The sequence below is a fragment of the Macaca fascicularis genome, chromosome 2 (assembly GCF_037993035.2).
Source record: "Macaca fascicularis isolate 582-1 chromosome 2, T2T-MFA8v1.1".
Lineage (NCBI taxonomy): Eukaryota > Metazoa > Chordata > Mammalia > Primates > Cercopithecidae > Macaca > Macaca fascicularis.
Window position 1 is genome coordinate 169,387,394 of NC_088376.1, and position 25,633 is coordinate 169,413,026.

Sequence of the window (25,633 nt, forward strand, 5' to 3'; positions counted from 1 at the left end):
AGTTTAACAAGGAAATGCCACTCAAGAAGTGAAAACAGAAGTTCCCAAACTTTCTCAGTTCACAGGATTTGTAGTGTTTTCAGTAATTTTTTTCAGTGTCCCAGGACAAAAGATATATCTAACACTTGCATTTATTAAATAGTTATGTCTAAATAACCTAATATGTATATATGTCCTAACAACTGAGTAGCAATTTGAGAAAAATATATGCATAAGTTGAAAAAAAAGAATATTAATTTCAGTTCTAAATATCCATAATTCTTATGAATGTATATGCCCTTGGGGAACTATATAATTTTCCAATCTTGGAATCAGATTGGAAACCTGTTCCATTTTGATTTTCACATTATACTTGCTTTTGTAGCTTAGCAACTGCCAAAAACTCAGCTTTGCAAAGATATGACATCACTGACAAAAATATAGTACAGCAACATAATGAAACTGTTTATTATCTCAAGCTACTAGTTCATGTGGTGTCTGACAATATGTCTAACATTCCTGTGTTTGCCTCAAAAATTTTAAATATCCTGGCACCACATGAGTTTGCTGCAGCTTCTCAGAATGCCTCTGCAAAGTTTGGAAACCACAGGGCTAAAAATAGAAGCAAAACCCTCTCGTTAATACATTGCTTCACATATACGGCTAAGGAATCAGTCCCCTGATAAGGGTATTAGTACTGGGACAAAACCTAAAATCTTAAAAATAAAGTTATTTTGAAAACATACAAATAAGAATAAAACATATAAATAAGCATAATGAGTCCACTTTATTCTCACACATTTGTTGACAGGAGTAAAATCAGTACAACTTTTCCTGAGAGCAATTTAGCAATATTTATCAAAATTCAAAATGGGTAAGTCTTGACCTAGGAATCCAACTTCTGTGAATTCTTACTATACTTACACTGTAGCACTGTTTATAACAACCAAAGACTAGAAACCAAAACTTCTATCATTAAGATATTAAGTAAATAATGGTACATTTATATGATGGAATTATTATATGGCTGTAAAAAAAAGAACCAGAGTTATCATGAACTCCTCTAGAAATATCTCTAAACTATGTATTTTCATTTCCAATTTTGATTATGAAAATCTTCTGAACAACAACAAAGTTGAAAGAATTTTACAGTGGACTTCCAATCTCTACCAGTTAGAGTCTACCTTTAGCATTTTACTATATTTATCACATATCTATTTATATTCTAGAATACATATACTTTTAAGTGAAAAAAAGCAAGGTGTATAACAGTACATATAATATGCTATCTTGGGAGGCCGAGGCGGGTGGATCACGAGGTCAGGAGTTCAAGACCAGCCTGGCCAAGATGGTGAAACCCCGTCTCTACTAAAAATACAAAAAATTAGCTGGGTGTGGTGGCACACGCCTGTAATCCCAGCTACTCGGGAGGCTGAGGCAGAGAATAGGTTAAACCTGGGAGGCAGAGGTTGCAGTAAGCCGAGATCGTGCCACTGCACTCCAGCCTGGGCGACAGAGCAAGACTCCATCTCAAAAAAACAAACAAACAAAAAACAAATACATATAGAGAGAGAAAAAGGAAAGAAAAATACAAATATTTGTATTTGCTCATGTCTGTAATTACTAAACTAGAAGGATATACAATAAAGGGAGCTATAAATGTGGTTGCATGTGTGCATGGAAGTGTGTATGTGTTTTGATAAATGGCTAGATACAAGACAACAAAGGCAAGGAGGGTTGTCACTGTTTACATTTTCATTTATTTTAAATCTTCAAGCCATGTAAAAGATTAAACAAAAGATAAAAGTAACAATAGAAAAAATATTTCTGATTAGTTACAATTTCATAGCTACAAAAACTTCTGTTTTTATTTAAAATTTTTAGATGATTTTGTTTTAAATTGGCACCTAGTACTATAGAGAGACTAGTTATCTGCATGCATGTGTTTTAGAATGGCAAAAACATCATACCAAATAAATCTTGATTAAATACTCAAATAATGCTGATTTTGAGAATCAAAGTAAAACACATATAGAAGCACTAAAAAAGTGATTCTTCTTCACTAGGCTTAACCCTTTATGCTTATTTTTCATAGAAAATTGAAAATAAATACTATGTTTAAAAGCCAAAATTATGATAACCAAATAGTAAAGCTTTCCTAGTAATAAAACTGAAATGTAATACGTCACTCGGTGCTATTATGGTGACCAATTTATTTGTGGACTTACTATTTTAAACCGAAATCATAATTGGAGAATTTTAACTTCACAAATCAATATTGTTATTCTGTTTACGCTTTCTTCCACAGTATGTGTCCCACTGAAGAAAAAGTTCAGTTGATCCCCCTGAAGTTCATGAATTACTGAAGCAGTAAGAGCAATGAAAGTTCAGAAGATACTAATTTCTTAAAATAAGAATATTAATTCATAGTACCTTTCTCTCTCTCTTTAACGTACTCCGGTATAATTTAGGTCTCTTCACAACACCAGCATTTCATGCTTCTAATAACATTAGTTGTTGCTGCTTTGCTGCTTCTACCTTTGGCTTAAATCCTTACTTTTTTTTTTCTTTTCTGAGACAGAGTCTCACTCTGTCGCCCAGGCTGGAGTGCAGCGGTGCAATCTTGGCTCACTGCAACCTCCCTCCTCCGGGGTTCAAGCGATTCCCCTGCCTCAGTCTCCTGAGTGGCTGGAATTACAGGCGCCTGCCACTACGCCCAGCTAATTTTCGTATTTTTATTAGAGATGGAGTTTTACCATGATGGCCAAGCTGGTCTCAAATTCCTGACCTCAGGTGATCCGTCTGCCTCGGCCTCCCAAAGTGCTGGGATTACAGGTGTGAGGCACTGTGCCTGGCCTAAATCCTTAAATTTTGAAATATAGAAAGTGGCAGGAAATTGAGCCAAAAAGGATACAAGTTTCTTCATACACCTGAATAGTAGCCATGTCACCCTCCAATCGAATAATCTCTCCAACCAACTCGCTGTGGCCCACTCTCACCAGCTCATACATGGCTGCACCTGCCATGTCACAGGCTGTAACCACTGAAGAGAACAAAAGACTATTTTGATGACTTAAAACTCTAGTGTTCTGTGAATAGTCACAAATTATTAAAACACCCAATAAACCCAGTATCGTGCCTCTCTCATATATTCATAAGAAGAATAAAAACCTACTATTGAACATACTGGTAGTTTCACATAGATACATTTTTAGTGTATAATATAAACAGATAAGCCAAAGATTATTTATTTACATAATATACATGAAAACTTTTCAAACATTTCAAGTTCTGCACGGCAAACTTACCTGGTAGGATTCAAGTATGTTCTGAGAGTTGCTATGATATATGGAGTGAAGGCTTTGGAACAATAAAAAAACTTTTAAAAGTAGAAATTGGAATAAATGGTTTGGCTAGTAGTATGGTGGAATGCCACACAATTATCACTTTGCTATGCTGTTACCATTTCCTTTGAGAGACAGACCTAAAGGAACATCTTTACTTTCTAACAACTTACAGCAGTGGTTCTTAAAACTATTCTGGGACATGGACCCTTTTGAAAAACTAATAATAGCTCTACTAGAAAAACTCACACGCACCTCTACAAAATTTTTTCATAGGCCATAAGGATATTTACAATCAGTCACCACCATTGGGTAAGAAATTATCAATGGAATTCCATTTACTGAACTTACTATTTTGGACCATGTTGTCTAGTAAGCAAAACTTACTTTTCTAGCAGGGAGGAAAGGAAAGGTTGCCATATTTTTAGACACGTGTAAGAATAAACCAATTTTTAATATTTAGCCTTGTGATACAACTGATTAGAACTATATAACAGGTAATACTTCAGTGGAAACTATTAAAGTTTTATGAGTTAATTAACCTGTGTTAAAACAATGAAGACTTATTCATTCTGTAAATATTTCCCTCTATACTGATTACTTAAGAATTAAGATGCACTGAAATACCAGAGATAGTGAAATTTAAAAATCATATTTCATAAGCCAAAAAAGGATGCCATTGTTCCATTGCCTTATTAAGTACTTAAGAATTAAAAATTGCAGGAGGCAAGGGGAGGGAGAGCATTAGGACAAATACCTAATGCATGTGGGGCTTAAAACCTATATAACAGATTGATAGGTGCAGCAAGCCACCATGGCACATGTATACCTATGTAACAAACCTACACTTTCTGCACATGTATCCCAGAACTTAAAAGTAAAATCTAAAAAAATTTTTTTTTAAAAATTGTTTCCAGGAGCAGTTTACTACACAGTTTCACAGAGTATTTTTTCCTGAACTCTTTGATGTTCTTTTGCTTTTTCTCTAAAAGTTCTTGGGTTTAGCCTGTCCTTCCTAAAGACCCTTATGATCATTGAGAGGACAATTATTTCTCTGCATGGCAAAAGATACTGATAACCTTTTAATGACTTGCCAATGAAATCAAGCTCAAACACCAAGTTCTTGGGGGAGAAAAAAGGGGACAGTGACTGACAGTTTTCATTTGCATAAACATCAAAAAACTGTCATCACCACTACTGTAAATGGAACAAGAAAAAGACTATATAGCATGAGGTTTGAAGGATAATATATCACTAAGCAGGCTTTACTTAGAGAAACTGTGACTGTGAATCACATTTTGTAGAGGGAGTATTCAATAACAAAACAAATACTGGCGCAAGATTTATTATTTAAAAAGCAGCACTCCACGTTTTGGCAGAATGGACACAAAGTTTGGGTACTAAAACTTCTTTCCCACAGGTAGTTAATAAGACACTTAACCATTCAAAAAGTTTCACAAATGCAAAAGGCAAAAGCTAATATTACTGAGAAATGCTCTGAGCATTTGAATTATTAAAGTTCAAAGCAAATTAACATTTACTGAATGCCTGCTATATGCAAGATATTACATATTAAAAGCAATATACTTCATAGTTTTTTTACCTCAAATTTAACAAAAAATTAAGACACATAAAACTGAACACTGGTTGAACATTTACATAATTATAAACAGGATATCACAAAGCAGCACCTCAATAATTATCAAATTTAGATAATCAATGCTAGATGAGCCCTTATGATACAGATTCTACTTAAGTCTTACAGTCACTATGAGATCTCCTAATGACAAACGGAATTTATGCAGGTAAACAGAAAGTTGTATATTTCTATGTAAAATATTTTGAAAAGACATTAATCAAAGTTAGATATCCTTATTTTGAGATTATGATGTATTACTTACCAGGTCCTGAGACCCCATGCACATAACCAAATGTGCTTTCTTTATCTTCATCGAGTATTTTGGGTAGCTTGGAAAAATCCATGTTAGTTTACCTATGGTAAATAAATAAATAAATAAGTTATAATTATAAACCCTAAAGCAAAAGAACCAAAATACAGGTAGTCCACTAAGATGAGACCACTCTCATCCTTGGTGTATTCTTGAGTTATTATACTTCTTCAAAGTAGAATATAAAAATTTCCTTTTTCTTAATTTGAAACAATTTTTAAGAGGCTCTCTGTCACCCAGGCTGGTGTGTGGTGGTACAGTTATATCTCACTGCAGCCTCAGACTCCTGTACTCTAGCAATCCTCCTGCCTCAGCCTCCCAAGTAGCTATGACTACAGGTGTGTGCCACTACAGGACACACCACTACAGGTGTGTCCCAGCTAGTATTTGTTTGTTTTGTTTTTTGTTTTTGTTTGTTTTTGAGACAGAGTCTAACTCCACCACCCAGGCTGGAGTGCGGTGGAAGGATCTCTGCTCACTGCAACCTCTGCCTCCCAAGTTTAAGCAATTTCTGTGCCTCAGCCTCCAGCGTAGCTGGAATTACAGGTGCACGTGACCACGCCTGGCTAATTTTTGTATTTTTAGTAGAGACAGGGTTTTGCCACGTTGGCCAGTCTGGTCTCAAACTCCTGACCTCAAGTGATCTGCCCACCTCAGCCTCCCAAAGTTCTGGGAGTATGGACATGAGCCACCGAACCCAGCCAAAATTCCCAAAATGTAGTTAAAACTACCCTATTCCTGGATGCTTAATGGTTATATCACAACTGAATTATATCTCTATGTGAGGTATTTCATAGGAAATATCGATAAGTATAACAAAAAAGTAAAGTTTTTTCAAAGATTTATCCACCCCTACAACAAGCCCATCCTCAATGACCTCTCTGACTTATCCAACTACTCTTCCACTTAATCATGCTGCAGATACATTCTGAACTCTTTGTCAGTTCTCAAAAACACAAGCACATTCTACCTCAGGGCCTTTGAACAGGTTGTTCCATCTGCTTAGAATGTTCTTCTCCAAGGTATCTGCTCCTACACCTCCTTCAGGTCTTTTTTCCTAACACGGTCTGGTTCCGTCAGTTAGGCAGGAGTGTAATGGTGTGATCATGGCTCACAGCCAACTCAACGTCCTGGGTTCAAGAGATCCTCCCACCTCATCCTCCCTAGTACCTGGGACCACAGGTGTGTGCTACCACATCTGGCTAATTTTATTTTATTTTCTGTGAAGACAAGGTCTCAGTATGTCGCCTAGGCCGGTCTTAACCTCCTGGGCCCAAGTGATTCTCTGGCCTTGGCCTCCTGAAGTGTTGGGATTACAGGTGTGAGTCACCATGTTCAGTATCCCTTCAGATCTTTACTCAAACATCACCTTCTCCATGAGGCTTCTCTGTCCATTTATTTAAAACTGCAACATCCTCCCTCCTTCCCTACTTTATTTTATACCACAGCATTTTTTACAATGTAACAAATTACATATTTTACATTTTAAAAGTATCTATTTATTACCTATCTTTAAATTTTAACTAGGAATGTTTTTCCTTCTTTTAGTGGAACACACAGAATAGTTTAAGAAATTCATTTCAACCTCTTACTTTATAGATATACAATCTAAAAAACATGAACTATCCAAGTTCACATTGAAAACTGATAACAGATTCCAAAGGAGAAAGTTTATTTGTGACTGCTGGTCTACCTTAATAACTATTACCAATTGAATGAGGGAGATGAAATACATGTACACTTGAAAAGCTAAATAATGTCCAAAAATAACCACAAAGAGTCATAGATCAGTAAGTGATAAAGTACCAAATAATATACCCTTATTTACTAAAAGTTCAAAGATTAGAATGTTTAGAGAAGACATCTTGAAGGTCAGGTAGAATTTGCACACAGTAGAAAAAGAAAGGTAGCAAAGACACTGCGGAGGGTAGAGGGGGTGCCAATAACAAAAGAATGGAGAAAAACATTCAGGAATAGTGAACAGACCAGCCTGACTGGTATAAAAGACTTATATTAAAGCAGCAGTGGGAAACAAGGATGTAAGGGTAAAGACTAATTTGTGGATCTTGAACTGACTGCCAAAATAACAAGTGGACTTTATTCTATAAACACAAGGAAATCAGTGAAGATTGAGGGAGAACTATTATAAGAATGGTATTCAATTACTTTAACAGAATTAAAGTAGGGTAGGCAGGATAAGTTGAAGCAGCTCAGGAAATAGGTAAGGCTTGAATGTCAATGGAATTCCATTTATTATATGTTTACAGAGCTTTTGAAGCTTTAAATAGCTGTATAGTAAAACAAAATGACTTAAATGCTCAACTGAGGGGCAAACACCACCTTGGGAACAGAGGAGAAACTGATTCCAACTTGAAGAAGTGTAGACCAATGTGGATGAAGTATAGTGAACAAGTAGCTGTAAAGTAAGTTTTTGTTTCTTTTTTTTTTGAGACACGTTCTCGCTGTCACGCAGGCTGGAGTGCAGTGGTGGGATCACGGCTCACTGCAGCCTTGACCTCCTGGGCTCAAGTGATCACCTCAGCCGCCCCCATCCCCACCCCACCCAGTAGCTGGCAAGACAAGCACGTGCCACCGCACCCAGCTAATTTTTACATTTATTGTAGAGACAGCGTTTCACCATGTTGCCCAGATTGGCCTCAAACTCCTGGGCTCAAGTGATCTGCCTGCCTCAGCCTCCCAAAGTGCTGGGATTACAGACATGAGCCACTGCTCCTGGCAGAAATTTATTAGGTTTTTTGGCTTCCTGAACACACAGTAGAAGAAGTCATTAAGAGCAGGCATGGGACTGTAAAACATTGGAATCTAAAGAGACAGAACGAGACTTTCTAGAAACTATGAGATAATACGGGGGAAAACGGAAAGAAAATTTAAAGACAAACATATTTAATTGGACAACAGGTTGGGAGGAGTCTTCAAAGAAGTAGTGAACAAGTGAATGAGGTGAAATTTCAATCTTCAGAAAATCAAAGATTTTCAAAATCAGAAGAAACTGACAATCATACATAGTCTAAGTTCCTCCCCAAATATGGGTATTTCCTCTATAGCATTCATGATACATGGTCATCTGCCTATTAAAGTGGAAACAGCATGAGATCATGGGTCAGCAGACTTGGGATCACATTCTGGTCCTACCAATAACATGCTGCAGAACATCTTGGACAAATCAAAATCTCTTAATATCTGCATTTGAAAAACAGTAATAATGCTACCACCTACCCCAGACTTGTGATTGCCTTACAAATTTGCTTAAATGTTCCTTGTGTCTGGGTGAGGTGGCTCATGCCTATAATTCCAGCACTTTGGGGGGCTGAGGTGGGCGAATCACCTGAGGTCATAAGTTCGACATTGGCCTAGCCAACACGGCAAAACCCCGTCTCTACTAAGAATACAAAAATTAGCCGGGCGTGGTGGTGGGCACCTGTAATTCCAGCTACTCAGGAGGCTGAGGCAGGAGAATTGCTTGAACCTGGGAGGCGGAGGGTGCAGTGAGCCAAGATTGCACCACTGCATTCCAGCCTGGGCAACAAAAACAAAACTCCGTCTCAAAAAAAAAAGTTCCTCGTGAAATGTAATATGCTTACAAAAATGTCATCAGTAACACTATTTGAATATAGGTCCTGAATTTGGAAAAAGCCATTCTGTTTTTAGAAATACTATCTCATATCCAAACTAAATCTACTTCCCTTTACTTCTATCCTCTGGCCCTATTTTTTCCAACTACTATAGCCACACAAGGTATGTTTCCTCTCCAAGCAAATTCTCTTTAGTGCTTTCCACTGTCCCTCAAAGCATAATCTTTTCAGATCCCTCACTCCTGAAACTACCCTTTTCTAGAAGTATTTCACAAGGTCAGTATTTCTTTTAACTAGTACAAATAAAACAACATTCTAGATGCTGTATGATTGAGTACTGAAGAGTACTACTTCATCTATTCTGAATGCTGCCCTTTTTTTTTTTTTTTTGAGACAGGGTCTCGCTCTCACTCTGTCACCCAGGCTGGAGCACAGTGGTGCAATCTCGGTTCACTGCAACCTCCACCTCCGAGGTTCAAGCAATTCTTGTGCCTCAGCCTCCTGAGTAGCTGGGACTACAGTGTGCGCCAGTACGCCCAGCTAATTTTTGTATTTTTAGTAGAGACAGGGTTTCACCATGTTGGCCAGACTGGTCTCGAACTCCTGACCTCAAGTGATCTGCCCACCTGTAATTCCAAAGTGCTGGGATTACAGGCATGAGCCACTGTGCCTGGCCCTGAATGTTTTTTTTTTTTTTTTTGAGACGGAGTCTCGCTTTGTTGCCCAGGCTGGAGCGTAGAGTGCAGTGGCACAATCTCGGCTCACGGCAAGCTCTGCCTCCCGGGTTCACGCCATTCTCCTGTCTCAGCCTTCTGAGTAGCTGGGACTACAGGCGCCCGCCACCATGCCTGGCTAATTTTTTGTATTTTTTAGTAGAGACAGGGTTTCACCATGTTAGCCAGGATGGTCTCGATCTCATGACCTCGTGATCTGCCTACCTCGGCCTCCCAAAGTGCTGGGATTACAGGTGTGAGCCACCACACCTGGCAAATGCTTCTTTTTATTGAGAGACAAATGCCACGGTTTGAAGACTTTGAATTTATAAGTTGTGTCCTTAGGCAAATCAAATTCTTTCATCCTTTTGAGCCTCAGTTTCATCTCTAAAATCTAATGGGGTTTTTGTGAGGCATCTAACAGTATCCCTAACAGAAAAGTAATACTGATGACTACTAATTTTATTCTGCTAATATAAGCTAAGATAGCCTTTTTCTAAAGTGTCCAGTGATTCTTATCTTGCTACCAAATCTAGTAGTTCTTATCTTGAACCAAATCTAGTCACTCAGCTAGTTTTTTTGGATTTCAGAGAATATACAGGAGCATACCAAGAAATTTCCCTGCTTATAGTAGACTGCTATAGCATCCTGTTTCTTGTTCACATTCTGGGATGGGGTACATAGTTCTTATCTTGAACCAAATCTAGTCACTTAACTAGTTTTTTTTCCCTAGTTATCAGGTGTATTTTATCATAACTTTATTTTCTAAGACCAACTGTATTTTTTTTTAAGCATTGATGATGTGCCACCTGCTATATTATAGATAGAAAATATAATGACGTAAGACACAATCTTTCCCCCAAGGATCTTCTGGCATAGTGGGATGAAAAGACAAACAGGTAGTTATCATACGGTGATATATGTGCTCTCTTAGGAGTACTATAGGCTGGACATCTAGAAAAGCATAAAGCAATGGTATCTAACCTAGACTTGGGCAAGATGAAAGTGACTTAACAGGAAGTTAAGCTGAGACTTGGAGGGATGAACAAAGAGGCATCAAAGTATCTAATAAAGCTTCCCTACAGATGGTTGAAACCTGTGGTTCAGGAAGGTATTCTAAAGTTTATGAGGGAATAATGATGTCTGTTCTGGGTTTTTAAAACGAGTATTTATATACTTTCCCTTTAAGACTAAACAGTGCATGCCTCCAAATGTATGAGCAATGATTAGCGGAAACCAAATGAGTTTGTTCATGACTCAGCTGTCTTGTGGGTTTAGCAGTCAGCTGGAAAATCCTAGCCAACATGAGAATTTTAATGATTCTATACTTTTTAACTCTTTAATTTTTAGGCACATATTATTTAATTTATGCCAAAGACAGCAGACATTAGGAAGTGACATCATACTAACAAGAGAACCTAGAGTCCTAGTGATAATTCCACAAATTTACATAAAGATAATTGTCACCAGATCCATCAATTTGCATTAATTTGGTGAATATTATTGTATTAGCAAACCAAGATGACTGTCCTTTTTAAAAAGCCAATATTGGCCAGGCGCAGTGGCTCACACCTGTAATCCCAGCACTTTGGGGGGCCAAGGCGGGTGGATCACAAGGTCAGGAGTTTGAGATCAGCCTGACCAACATGGTGAAACCCCATCTCTACTAAAAATACAAAAAAATTAGCCGGGTGTGGTTTCGCGCGCCTGTAATCCCAACCACTCAGGAGCCTGAGGCAGGAGAATTGTTTGAATCCAGGAGGCAGAGGTTGCAGTAAGCCAAGATCACACCACTGCACTCCAGCCTGGGTGACAGAGAAAGACTGAATCTCAAAAAAAAAAAAAAAAAAAAGGCCAATATTAAGTGGAGAAAAAAATGATGATGATTCTGAGTAATTTAATTTTCTCTACTCCATTGTGTTTATACAGAGAAGTGGTTGTAAATACATCCTGAAATCTGCTCTTACCACATCTTTCATAATAATTATGAAAACACGAGTTTTAAAGTGTAAAATTCCAAGCATTTTTGTCCATTTTGATGTTTTAAAATATTTACATTTTAATCTGCTACAGCAACATGGATCTTTTATATTTCCTGTGCTCCTGCCTAGAACGTTCTTTTCTCTAGGATTCATTTATTAACATCATTCATGTCTCTGCTCAAATATCCCCAGTCCAAAAAGCACTCCCATAGTGTTACTGAATAACTAACAGCTGTCAGCCCTTCAAGGTCAGCCTCAGATGCTGACAGCTGCCTTGCCTGCATTCACACCACTTGCAGAGCAGTGTGCACCTGCTGAATGGACACAATGAGGTACAAAGGCCCAGCCATCTCAGCCTGATGCAGGATACTCTCACAAGCAACACTCACTCCAGATCTCTCCCACTGGGTAACTGAGGCTCTGTGGGACTTGCACTGCATTTCAACTTCTTCTTCTGCCCAACTCTGCTTCCACCCCCTTCCTTTCAAATGTATTGATTCAAGTAAACATCGACGTGAATAACCACTCTATCTACTCCATCCCAGAATGTGAACCAGAAACAGGATGCTACAGCAGTCTACCGTAAGCAGGGAAATTTCTTGGCATGCTCTTGTATATTCTCTGAAATCCAAACAAGTTTTATACTCTACTTCATCTCATACAATAAATTTTGTAAGACAAATATGTACCTCGTAAATATATACACTTATGTATCCATAAAAATAAGAAACTAAAAAAAACTGAAGAAAAAAAAGAAAGAAAAATATCCAAGTGTTTTCTCCCCACAGTAAAATAAAAATTACTCATCAGGCAGACATACTATAGTGACCTGATGACTGAATATGGCTAAACATAAAGCATTTTGGTAAGCATGGTCATACAACATACTAAGTTGTTTATAACTCTTCCTTATTATCTGTGAATAGTTAAAAATACCCCACTAAAACCTTCTGCTTCATCATTGAATGCTCATGCTTCTCAGTGAAAAAGAATAGGCTTTTAAAAATATTAAAACAATCTCCTAGAACACCAACTTTCAAAAAGCAAATTATACTGCAAGTTAGATTATATTGAAAGTTAACCTTTTTTTTTTTTTGAGACCGAGTCTCCCTCTGTCGCCCAGGCTGGAGTGCAGTGGTGTGATCTCAGTTCACTGCAACCTCCGCCTCCCAGGTTCAAGCAATTCTCCTGCCTCAGCCTCCCAAGTAGCTGGAATTACAAGCATGCGCCCCAACACCCAGCGAATTTTTTTTGTATTTTTAGTAGAGACGGGGTTTCACCTTATTGGACAGGCTGGTCTTGAACTGCTGACCTTGTGATCTGCCCGCCTCAGCCTCCCAAAGTGCTGGGATAACAGGCGTGAGTCACCATGCCTGGCCTGAAAGTTAATTTTATCCCAAATCTCTGTAAGGTTCAAACTATGATATGATTTAATGCTACATAAAATAGCTTTACAGGCTATTTAATAACTCCTTCTTAAGACAATATATACCTACTGATTTTTTTTTTTTTTTTTTTTGAAACAGAGTCTCAGTCTGCTACCCAGGCTGGAGTGCAGTGGCACAATGTCGGCTCACTGCAATGTCCACCTTCTGGGTTCAAGCAATTCTTGTGTCTCAGCCTCCCAAGTAGCTGAGATTATAGGCACGAGCCACTATGCCTGGCTAATTTTTTGCTTTTTAATAGAGACCGGATTTCGCCAAATTGACCAGGCTAGTCTGGAACTCCTGACCTCAGGTAATCCGCCCGCCTTGGCCTCCCAAAGTGCTGGGATTACAGGCATAAGCCACCGTGCCCGGCCTATACAACTATTGTTGTTCTTCAACATTTAAAAAATAAAAGCATGAGGCCAGGCACGATAGTTCATGCCTGTAATCTCAGCACTTTGGGAGGCCAAGGCAGGTAGGTTACTTGAGGTCAGGAGTTCAAGACCAGCCTGGCCAACATGGTAAAATACTGTCTCTATCAAAAAATACAAAAATTAGCCAGGCGTGGTGACGCAAAACTGTAGTCTCAGCTACTTGGGAGGCTGGGGGAGGAGAACTGCTTGAACCTGGAGGTGGAGGTTTCAGTGACCGGAGATTGCGCCACTGCACTCCAGCCTGGGTGACAGAGTGAGAGTCTCAAAAGTAGATAAATAAATAAATAAAAGCAGCAATACTTATTACATACTTTCGTGAAAGCAGTGTGGTATGCACAGATGCACTCATAGAAAAATCAAATCAATGATTATATTAAAATATTGCCTTTAGCTGTTATGACTTCAACCTTGTTTAAGGGTAAAAAGTAAACGCAACTTACAACTAAGATTCTTTGGTTACAAATTATAGGAGTGCCCCTCTCCACCCCATTTGTGAAAGATTTAAACAAAAACAAAAACCCTGTGGTAGAAGAGGAAAAATCCAGAAAGGCAGCATAGGCAACCCATCTGAGTTAATGAGTCATCAGTCTCTCCCCAACAAGCACTGCAGAACACTGCAGTGGCAAATAACACCAGAGGAAAAAATTTTTTTCTATAAGGTCCACTCCAAATTGCTGGTGGTTAATGCAACTGGTAATTTCATTATTTCAGAAATTATTCTTTTTATTACCAGAGTCTTGGATGATATGGCTGCTGGGGGCAAAGAAGAGGTGATACATAAAAGTTAAACACTAAGATTCCAAGGTAATATTTACTCACATACAAAATCCTGGGGCACTTCATTGATAATGAAGCATTATTTTGATGTAACACTTGTTACATTAGAGTGTAATGAAAAAATACATTCTATCTAATTGATTAAAGACTATCTCTGGAAATCACAGATTTTTTAAAATAGGTTCAGAAGAATCTAATGGATTATAACCACTTACTTATTTTCACACACTGTTAATCTTTTTATAGAAAGGTGTCTCAAATCTGTTTAATATTTTTATGTTTGGTCAGGAAGTTATAGAACAGGTGGAATTCCAGCAAATAACATTACCTTATCATATTTTTAGAGTATCGTACTAGTCATTTTGTGACACTCTCTATTCATCTCCTTCAATCCACCTACCTAGCAACCCTATTAGAATGGCTTATGTGGCAGATTTATTTCACTATGTATATTTAGTTTCCTGATTTTTCCTTGCCAACCAAAAGCCAACTTTGTTCAAAATTTGGTAAGTCTACTACTATAATTCCAGTTCCCTCGACTGCTTTGGAAATAAGCACATAATAAATGATGTTCTGACCAACAAGAATTAAGGCAAAATCTGTTGGAGACGTTCTGGAAATAATTTCTTTGTTCTTTTAAAAGATACAGGCAGCTGGGTGCAGTGGCTGTAATCCTAGCACTTTGGGAGGTCAAGGTGGGTGGATCACCTGAGGTCAGGAGTTTGAGACCAGCCTGGTCAACATGGCGAAATCCCATCTCTACTAAAAATACAAAAATTAGCTGGGCATAGTGATGTGCGCCTGTAATCCCAGCTACTTGGGAGGCCGAGGCAGGAGAATTGTGTGAACCTGGAAGGTGGAGGTTATAGTGAGCCGAGATCACGCCATTGCACTCCAGCCTGGGCGACAGAGCGAGACTCCATCTCCAAAAAAAAAAAAAACGATGCAGGCTATGAGAAACAATATTCTCCTTTGGGATTTGGTCATCTGCCTGGGACATCTGGAACTGTGGCAGCCATATTAGGACCTTGAGGGAGCTAAGCAGGCAGCCCACCTTGCTAAGGATGACAAAATAGAAAGACAAAAGACATCTGAGTCCTTGTTGCCTTCATTGGCACACTCAATTAACCAACACAACAAGAAAGGACTTTCAAAAATAAATATTTTTATATTGTACATATTTCATAGTGCTTTTTTAAAAATAAATAAACCAAAAGGTTAAGAACAAACATAAGGTCATCAGTGAAGTAGTCCATAACAATTACTAAGGTGGACTACAATGAAATGTGTAGAAAAAAGTAGGAATCAAAGAGTAGAGAAGAACAGCAAAGTCACAGCTGGCAAACTGGACTAACAATCAGGAAAAATTTATTCTTATTGGAATAAAATTATTTGAGGACACACACACACACTCTTCTATTTCAACTGTGTATCAAAAACAAACGCATTCCTGAAAAAGAAATAGTGACGATAAAAGCTAGTCTGGACACTTAAACTGGGAATGGAATTTAAATTGTGTCAGCTAAACATACTTAAGGTTCGTCAACAAGCTTGTCCAGAAATGATTTTTATGTCACTTTTAGAAATAGATTCCTTTCCAGCCAGGCACGGTGGCTCACATCTGTAATCCCAGCACTTTGGGAGGCAAAGGTGGGTGAATTACGAGATCAGGAGTTCAAGACCTGCCTGGCCAAGACGGTGAAACCCTGTCTCTACTACAAATATAAAAAAATTAGCTGGGTGTGATGGCAGGCACCTGTAACCCCAGCTACTCGGGAAGCTGAGGCAGAGAGGAGGTGGAGGTTGCAGGGAGCTGAGATTGCGCCACTGTACTCTAGCCTGGGCAACAGAGCAAGACTCCATCTCAAAAAAAAAAAAAAAGAAGTAGATTCCTTTCCCTTCAAATTTTTTAAAATAAAATTGTGTGATATTAGGTGAAACAGTAACAAAATACTGTACTGAGTGTACAAGTTCCACAATATCAATGTATAGGCTAGAAGCCTATGGTCAATGGTAAAACTGATGTACAGATTCAAGTATCCCTGCCCTCAAGGTGCATATTATATCATTTTCCTACTTCCTCCCTTTCATATGGCACAGTGTCTTATACAGCAGTAACTCAGTAAAATGTTCTGAAATTAAAAAGAGATAACATCAGGCTGGGCGTAGTGGCTTACACCTGTAATCCGAGCACTTTGGGAGGCTGAGGCAGGTGGATGAGGTCAGGAGTTGGAGATCAGTTTGGCCAACATGACAAAACCTGGTCTCTACTAAAAATACAAAAATTAGTCGGGCATGTGCCTGTAATCCCAGCTACTCGGGGGGCTGAAGCAGGAGAATTGCTTGAACCCAGGAAGCTGAGGTTGCAATGAGCCAAGATCACGCCACTGCACTCCAGCCTGGGCACCAGAGCAAGACTCCGTCTCAAAAAAAAAAAAAAAAAAAAAGACATAACATCAACTACTATTTGTTAAGTACATATCACACTCCAGGCTTTATGTTAAAAAAGCAAACATCTCTTTAGCTCTTAACAATAGTCCTATGAAATAGGTATTATTTAATTCAGAAATAGTGGACAGAACTAAAGACTGATGATGACCAGATTTAGTCTGATCACAACACCTAGGCATTTAATAAATAATTCAAAAGACCTTATTTAGACAGTTTTCACCTTTAGCTATTAGGTTGGTGCAAAAGTAATTGCCATTTTGCCATCAAAAGCAATGGCAAAAACTGCAATTACTTTTGCACCAACTATACCATTTTTTAGAAAAGAAAGCCATGTGTCATGGACTAAGTGTGTCCACCCAAAATTCACATTTTAATTCCAACCCTCAACGTGATGGTATTAGTAAGTGGGGCCTTTGGGACATAATTAGGTCATGAAGGTGGAGCCCTCATGAATGGGATTAGTGCCCCTCTAAAGATGATCTCTGAGCTTGATGCAGTGGCTCATGCCTGTAATCTCAGCACTTTGGGAGGCTGAGGCAGGAGGATTGCATGAGTCCAGGTGTTCAAGAACAGAATAGGTAACATAGTGAGACCTTGTCCCTACAAAAAAATTAAAAAATTAGCAGGGCGTGGTGGTGTGCGCCCACAGTTCCAGCTACTCAGGAGGTTGAAGTGGAGGACTGCTTGAGCCTGGGAGGTTGAGGCTGCACTGAGCCATGATTGCACTGCTGCACTCCAGCTTGGGTGACAAGAGTGAGACTCTGTCTCAAGGGAAGCAAAAAAAAAAAAAAAAAAAAGAGAGAGAGAGAAAGGGAGAGATGATCTCTGCTCTCTACCATGTGAGGATACAAGAAGATATCCATCTACAAGCCAGAAGGAAGCAGGCTCTGACCAGACACAGGATCTATAGGCACCCTGACCTCAGACTTCCCACACTCTAGACCATGAGAAATGTTGCTGTTTAAGTCACATAGTCTATGGCTATTTGTTATAGCAATCAAACTAAAGACTTTTTTTGTATTACTTACTGACCCTATGTTAGAATGACAATGGATAAGATGCAGGCAAAAGGGAGAAGATGAAAAAAAGGTGACATAATGGGTCATTCACAAACTAAGGAGTAATTAGTAGAACAAGAATTGACTGTTCCTAAATTACCCATCTCCTTTTTTTTCCGAGATGGAGTCTTGCTCTATCACCCAGGCTGGAGTGCAGTGGTGCGATCTTGGCTCACTGCAACCTCCGCCTCCTGGGTTCATGCGATTCTCCTGTCTCAGTTTCTCGAGCAGCTAGGATTACAGGTGCATGCCACCACACCTGTCTACCTTTTTTTTTTTTTTTTGTATTTTCAGTACAGATGGGATTTCACCAAGTTGGCCAAGCTGGTCTCGAACTCCTGATCTCAAGTAATCTGCCCACCTCGGCCTCCCAAAGTGCTGGGATAACAGGCTGAGCCACCACGTCTGGCCACCCATCTTTCTCTCTCTCTTTTTTTTTTTTTTTTTTTGAGATGGAGTTTTGCTCTTGTTGCCCAGGCTGGAGTGCAAAGGCGCCGTCTCGGCTCACTACAACCTCCACCTCCCGGTTTTAAGCTATTCTTCCTGCCTCAGCCTCCCAAGTAGCTGGGATTACATGCATGCACCACCACGCCTGGCTAATTTTGTATTTTTAGTAGAGACGGGGTTTCACCACGTTGGTCAGGCTGGTCTTGAACTCCTGACCTCAGGGGATCTGCCCACCTCGGGCTCCCAAAGTGCTGGATGAGCCATTGCACCTGGCCCCATCTCTTATAGAACTAAGATTTTTTAAAAACGTAACGCTGTATTTTGCTAATACCTAGCTTTATAACACAAACATAACTGACTATATTAGCCAAAAAAAAGATAAAACATCAATGTGACTACAAAGTAAATGGACATATCTAAGAGGAAAATGGGCATATTTGAGGATAATCACAATATTGATGCCCACAGACTCAATACAACTTTGCTACTACTAAAAATAGAGAACAGTAGTGGGAAATTTCTGGTCAATTATTTTAAGTTCAGAACAACGAAGCTACCTGAAACAGAATTAGGGTAAGAAATTCCTGCTTTTTTTTTGTTTTAATTAAGACATGGTTTGGGTCTGGCTCTATCACCTATGCTGAAGTACAGTGATGCAATCTCAGCTCACTGCAACCTCCACCTCCAGGGCTCAAGTGATCCCCCCACCTTCGTGCTGGGATTACAGGCATGAGCTAGGATTACAGGCATAATTACAGTGCTGGGATTACAGGCATGAGCTACTGTGCCGGGCCTTATTTTTTTTATTTCTTAAACTTGATAAACTAAAGGGAGAAAAGTAATTGTAAAGCTCACCTTAATATCCCACATTTGAATTTTTAGGAAATTTTCCTGGTTTCAGGTTACAAAGAAAAAACAAGACACCAAAGAAGATCCTATCGATTTAAAGCTTAACTTACCTATGATGTAAACAGTCAAGAAGACAGCCAACAATATAAATAGTAAAGAAAGCATTTGTTACACATCTTTCTTTAAAATCTGCTTTCAGAAGCAATATGCTTATAATTTTAAAAATACCTAATGAAAGGTCTCACCACTTGAATATGATTGACTTATTTCCCCACAATTTTTTTACATAATTGTAATCAATACTAGAATACAATTATTTTACTTCAATTTTTCTATGCGCTACACAGTCTTTGTGTCATCTTAAACTGTATACCATTCCATTAAATAGATACCATACTTTATCTAACAACAGTAACTCTCTATTGCATAACAAGACTGCTTCCTATTTTGAGCTGTTTTTAACATTTTGCTAACACACTTTTTCTTTTTTTTTCTTTTTTTTTTGAGACGAGGTCTTGCGCTGTCCGGCAGGCAGGAGTACAGTGGTGCAATCAAGGCTCACTGTAACCTCAATCTCTTGGGTTGAAGCAATCCTCCTGCCTCAGCCTCCCTTGCTGGGACCACAGGCATGTACCACCACGCCAGCTAACTTTTTGATTTTTATGTAAAGATGAAGTCTCACTCTGTTACCCAGGCTGCTCTTGAACTCCTGGGCTCAAGTGATCCTCCCGCTTCAGGCTCCCAAAGTGCTGGGATTACAGGTGTAAGCCACTGCACCCTGACACTTTAATTCATTTTAACTTACTGACTAGGTAAAGACAAGGCAAGGCAACTACCTAAGAATCCATGCTGATGTCTCACAAGAGCAATTCTTACGAACACACAGACCCCTATTTAGAAGTTAATACCATATTTCACCTAATCTAATATCAATTTTAATAAACTCCTTTATTTGATGTACTACTAAGGAAAAAAACCTGACAAATTATGGCATTCCAGAAATTGCAGGACAGGCACTAATTTCAGAGCTGTTAAAAATATGGGAGAAAAATGTCCTACAAACAACAAAATATGGTATTAGAACTAATTACAGTACAATATTTATATACACGAGAAGTCAAACTTGCCACCTTCAATAGAAATAAAGTGAAGACTTAAGAAACAGGAGAACAAAAGATCTCTGAACTGGTATAATGACAGTCTTAAAGCTTCTGCACATGGCAAGACCTTCATAGAGTCTTGGGACTCAACTTATGCACAATTAAAAATTATTATCTAATACTTTGGACCACTGCAGATTTAAAGCAGCAAATCATTAAAGAGTTACTCTATAAGAATAAATGGAAGGGCTGGGTGCAGTGGCTCACGCCTGTAATCCCAGCACTTTGGGAGGCCGAGGCAGGCCAATCAAGAGGTCAGGAGATCGAGACCATCCTGGCTAACACGGCGAAACCCCGTCTCTACCAAAAATACAAAAAAATTAGCCAGGCGTGATGGCGGGTGCCTGCAGTCCCAGCTACTCGGGAGGCTGAAGCACAGGAATGGTGATCCCGGGAGGCAGAGGTTGCAGTGAGCCAAGACTGTGCCACTGCACTCCAGCCTGGAGACTGAGCGAGACTTCATCTCAAAAAAATAAATAAAAAATAAATAAAATAAAATAAATGGAAGGTGAAAAGGAAAGAGATGTGAATTGACTAATGGTAATAAGAATGACCCATAACCATCAAGAAAAGGTTTATTTGGATTTATTATTTTCTAGGAAATGTGGGGAAAAAATTGGTAATATGCAACTGAGTCCTTAAAGATGTTCAAGCCTTTTGATCCAAAAATTGTATTTCTGGGAATATATTTGGCATGTGGATAAGGACTTATTTATATATGTGTTTACTGTTATACTGCAATATTAGAAAAACCTTTAAAATCCAATAATGACAACAAAATGTAGTATTAAATTATCTGAAATCCTATAGTATTCCCCCCACACAAAATGTACTTAAAAATAATAATGAAATTTCTTATGTTAAATAGTCTACAATTCTAAGTTCATAGTGCCAAGAGCTGTCATCAGCAAATTCTCTTCTGGAATCATCAACCTTCATGGCGTATTAGCATTGCAATGACTGGCTTTTGGATAGGCTTTTGTCAGATTAACTGCCTATGAAATGACTTTACTAATTTTTTTCTTTTTTTTTTTTTTGAGACAGAGTTTCATTCTTGTTACCCAGGATGGAATGCAATGGTGTGATCTCAACTCACTGCAACCTCCACATCCCAGGTTCATGCGATTCTCTTGCCTCAGCCTCCCAAGTAGCTGGGATTGCAGGCATGCACCACTACGCCCAGCTAATTTTGTATTTTTAGTAGAGACGAGGTTTCTCCATGTTGGCCAGGCTTGTCTCAAACTCCTGACCTCAGGTGATCCGCCCGCTTCGGCCTCTGAAAGTGCTGGGATTACAGGCATGAGCCACCGCGCCCAGCCGACTTTACCAATTTTTTTAAAATTCAGGCAATCATGCAGGAAAATTATCACCTTCAAAAGAAGTCAAACTAGAAACTGTATAACTACTTTAAAAAGGTAATTGCTTAAAATACTTACAAACTTTATTTTTCTTTTTTTTGAGACGGAGTTTTGCTCTTGTTGCCCAGGCTGGAGTGCAATGGCACAATCTCCGCTCACTGCAACCTCCACCTCCCGGGTTCAAGCGATTCTCCTGCCTCAGCCTCCAGAGTAGCTGGGATTACAGGCATGTACCTCCATGCCTAGCTAATTTTGTATTTTTAGTAGAGTCGGGGTTTCTCCATGTTGGTCAGGCTGGTCTTGAACTCCCAACCTCAGGTGATCTACCCGCCTCGGCCTCCCAAAGTGCTGAGATTACACGTGTGAGCCACCACGCCCAGCTGAAACTTATTTTTAAAACTTTACAATTACCATATTACTCTTGTTACTGAGCAAATTTTGATGGCTTTGCCAAAAAAAAAAAAAAATCATGAGCAGCTAAACTAGCCAAATATAAGCAATGTAGGCATTTGAGACTGATGCACATACAAGGAACAAAAAAGAGACAGCATCAAAACTAAAACTGTTGTACTAAAACTGCTATTACACTTATATTATAAAATGATGCTGTCCAGGTACAGTGGCTCACACCTGTATTCTCAGCTACTTGGGAGGCTGAAGCGGGAGGATCGCGCTTGAGCCCAGCAGTTCAAGACCAGCCTGGACAACATAGTGAGACCCTGTCTCAAAAAAAAAAAAAAGAAAAGAAAAGAAAAGAAAAGATGATGTCTACATTTAAATGAATCCATCCTGTCATTTATTTAATGGCTGGAATAGAAGAGGACAAAGGTTCACAAACTGTGCTCAGGTATATTAACCCAATGTTTACAAGAGAGTGTCATATAAATAGGATCACATTTAATTCAGGAATTCATAAAATCTCTGCAATAAAAATATATCCTAAAGCACAAAGGATAAAAGAGGAAAAGAATACTGCCTAAGATAGGTGAAAAAACACCTCACAATGTGGATTTAAATAATGACTACAGTCAAAAGTCCAGACATTCTCAATTCAGAGGACAAGAAATCTGTGTTTCTAACAGTTTACCTAGTATACTATGATTAACAACCAGCGTTTATTTAACTAAATTAGTTGTGGGGAGAGGAGAGGTTTTAAATAGTATGGTTTACTAAGAAATTAACTGCCTGCTCCCTGGTATGTGCTCAAGGTCTTTAATATTGCTCCTTAGTAGTACTTACTACTCTTGTGATTAAAAAATGTGAAAGAAGCTGTTCAATGTCTGTCTTCACTTCCAGACTGTAAATGCTAGAAAAACAGGGACCACCTCTGCTTTGTTTATTGAGAACTCCAATTATCCAGTAAAGTACCTTGCCACATAGTAGGCAATTACTAAATGTTGCTCAGTGACAGTACCAGCAAGGGTGTGAGGGGAAACAGAAACTCTCATCGTTAAGTGAAAACTGATAAAACCCTTTCAAAGTACGCTGAATACACATTTTGGCCTAATGCTTGATGGCCAAGATTTTTAAAATATTCACTTGAGGTCAAAGCTGAATCCAAATATTACCATCACAGAATGACCTTCTAAGATCAAAAATTATTGTCAAATATTCTTAAATATTAAGAAAATAATAAATTTGATTCAATTTATTAACTTTAAGTTATAATTTTATTAATAATTTTAATGGTCATTTTGTTCAATCTTGTGAACAGTAAAACACATATAATTCTATAATGAATAGATAAAATTTAATCTCTATTAATCTGCCTATTATTATTTAAAATTTTACAAAATTTATTAGCTCAAAAAGGCTCTACTCCAACACATATATGGAGAACTGGCTTTTGACAAAAGTGCAAAGGCAATTCAGTGGAGAAAGCATATTGTCTTTTCAACAAGTGGTGGTAAAACCAATGTATACATAAATGAAAAAACAAACAAACCCATAACTATATACAAAAATCTAAAAATGGATGGTAGACCTAAATGTAAAACTTAAACTATAAAACTTCCTTTGTGACCTTGGATTTGACATAACACTAAAAGCACCATCCACAAAAGAATAAAATGGTAAACTGGACTTCATGAAAATTTAAAATCTCTGCTCATCAAAAAACATTGTTAGAACAAAAAGACAAGGTAAAGACTGGGAGAAAATATTTACAGACATAATCCTGACAAAGAACTTATATACAGAATCCACAAATATCAAAACTCAATAATAGGAAAACTCAATTAAAATAGGCAAAAGATTTGAACATTCACTTAACCAAAGAAGATAGATGGCAAAGTACATGAAAAGATGCTCAAGCTCATTAGTCACTAGGAAAATGCAAGTTAAAACCACAATGAAATGCCATTCCACAGCTATCAGAATGGCTAAAAGTTTAAAAGACTGACAAACGAAGTGTTGGTAAGGATGTAGAACAACTAACACTCTCACATATTGCTAGGAGAACTGTAAAATGGTACAACCACTTTGGAAAACATTTTGGCAGTTTCTTAGAAAGTTAAACTTACACGTACCATATGGTTCAGCCATTCTACTCCTTGCTATTTCCCCATGACAAAGCTTATGTCCAAAGACTTATATGAATGTTCATAGGAGCTTTATTCATAATGGCCAAAAAGTGGAAAGACAACACAAATCAATGGGTGAATGCATAAACTATGGTATATCCATAAAATGGAATAATAGTCAGCAAGGAAAAAATGAATTATCAATACATGTAATGCAAATTAATCTATAATGATAGAAAATAGATCAGTGGATGGCTAAGGATGGGAGGTGAGGAGGTATGGAAGGACAGGATTAAAAAGAGGCACAGGGAAACTTCTTTTGGGTATGATGGATATGTTCACTATATTGATTATAGTGTTGGCTTCATGTGTATATACATATATTAAAACTTATCCAACTGTATACTTTATGTGCAGATGTCAATTATATCTCAATAAAATTATTTTTAAAAAAGCACAAGTTATTGCCAGCATGACTCCTATAAAGGCATGCTTCCACAGAACACATACTCACTTTTGCTTTTATTTGTTGACTAACAGAATATTTCTTTTTTCTTTTTTCTTTTTTTGAGACAGAATCTCACTCTATCGCCAGGCTGGAGTGCAGTGGGTGTGATCTCAGCTCACTGCAACCTCCATCTCCCAGGTTCAAGTGATTCTCCTCCCTCAGCCTCCTGAGTAGCTGGGACTACAGGCACACACCACCATGCCCAGCTAATTTTTGTATATTTAGTAAAGACGGGGTTTCACCATGTTGGCTAGGATGGTCTCAATCTCTTGACTTTGTGATCCGCCCGCCCTGGCCTCCCAAAGTGCTGGGATTACAGGCGTGAGCCACTGGGCCCAGTTGACTAATAGAGTATTTCTAAAGGACTATTTGGCCTATGCAAATTTGTTAAGATAATTTTAACCCTAGAAACAGCATAGGGGGAACAGATGAAAACTTAACCAAACCAGTTTTTTGTCTGTCTATTTAGAATGAATATATGTGGCTCTGGATAAGGTTGTGTGGGCACCCTCTGGTCCTGCTAAGTTTAGCTAATTCTGGGAATTTCCAGTCACTTAATAGCTCAGGAGTATAGAAGTCAGATATGCCTCTTAAGTACTTTATGCATCTATATTTTCAGAACGGGGCTAATGGCCTATCAGCTTATAATATCTTGAATGAGAATTTAGGAAAATACTAACTCCATGTTGAATACACTTTCGTGCCATGAGGCATAGAAGGGTTTGTTGTCCAAGACTCAGATTAACCTCTAATAATTTGGACATCAAAGTTGATATGGCTCAATGGCTCACTTGTAGGGCGGAGGTATAGGGAAAGTTATTTTCTGTTGCTTTATACTACTGTGAGGTAGAATTTGCTCACAATAAAGAACTTTTTCTGACAGCCTGTTTCTCTATTTACAGCTACTTTCCAAGCTGTCCCTATCCCCAGTAGAGTATCTGAGGGAGAATGAGGTCATATTTAAAACACACACACACACACACACACACACACACACACACACACACACACCCCATTGTACAATAAGCAGGTACTATAGTGGCACATTCAGGCACTGCAGGTATACTAGGTTGGGACCTGAG

The 25,633-nt window shown here is 38.4% G+C and overlaps 1 protein-coding gene across 4 annotated transcripts in view; it reads right to left on the minus strand.

Annotated features, from left to right (window-relative positions):
• ATP6V1A (ATPase H+ transporting V1 subunit A) overlaps positions 1-25,633 on the minus strand; it is a 63,222-nt gene that overhangs the window by 26,562 nt on the left and 11,027 nt on the right. For all 4 annotated transcript variants that reach the window (XM_074033443.1, XM_005548118.5, XM_065539179.1 and 1 more), the window contains exons 2-3: positions 5,225-5,316; positions 2,894-3,022 (exon numbers count right to left, since the gene is read on the minus strand). In XM_074033443.1, coding sequence (XP_073889544.1) covers positions 2,894-3,022; positions 5,225-5,306 — 211 coding nt within the window. In that variant the 5' untranslated portion in view covers positions 5,307-5,316. The remainder of the gene's footprint in view (positions 1-2,893; positions 3,023-5,224; positions 5,317-25,633) is intronic.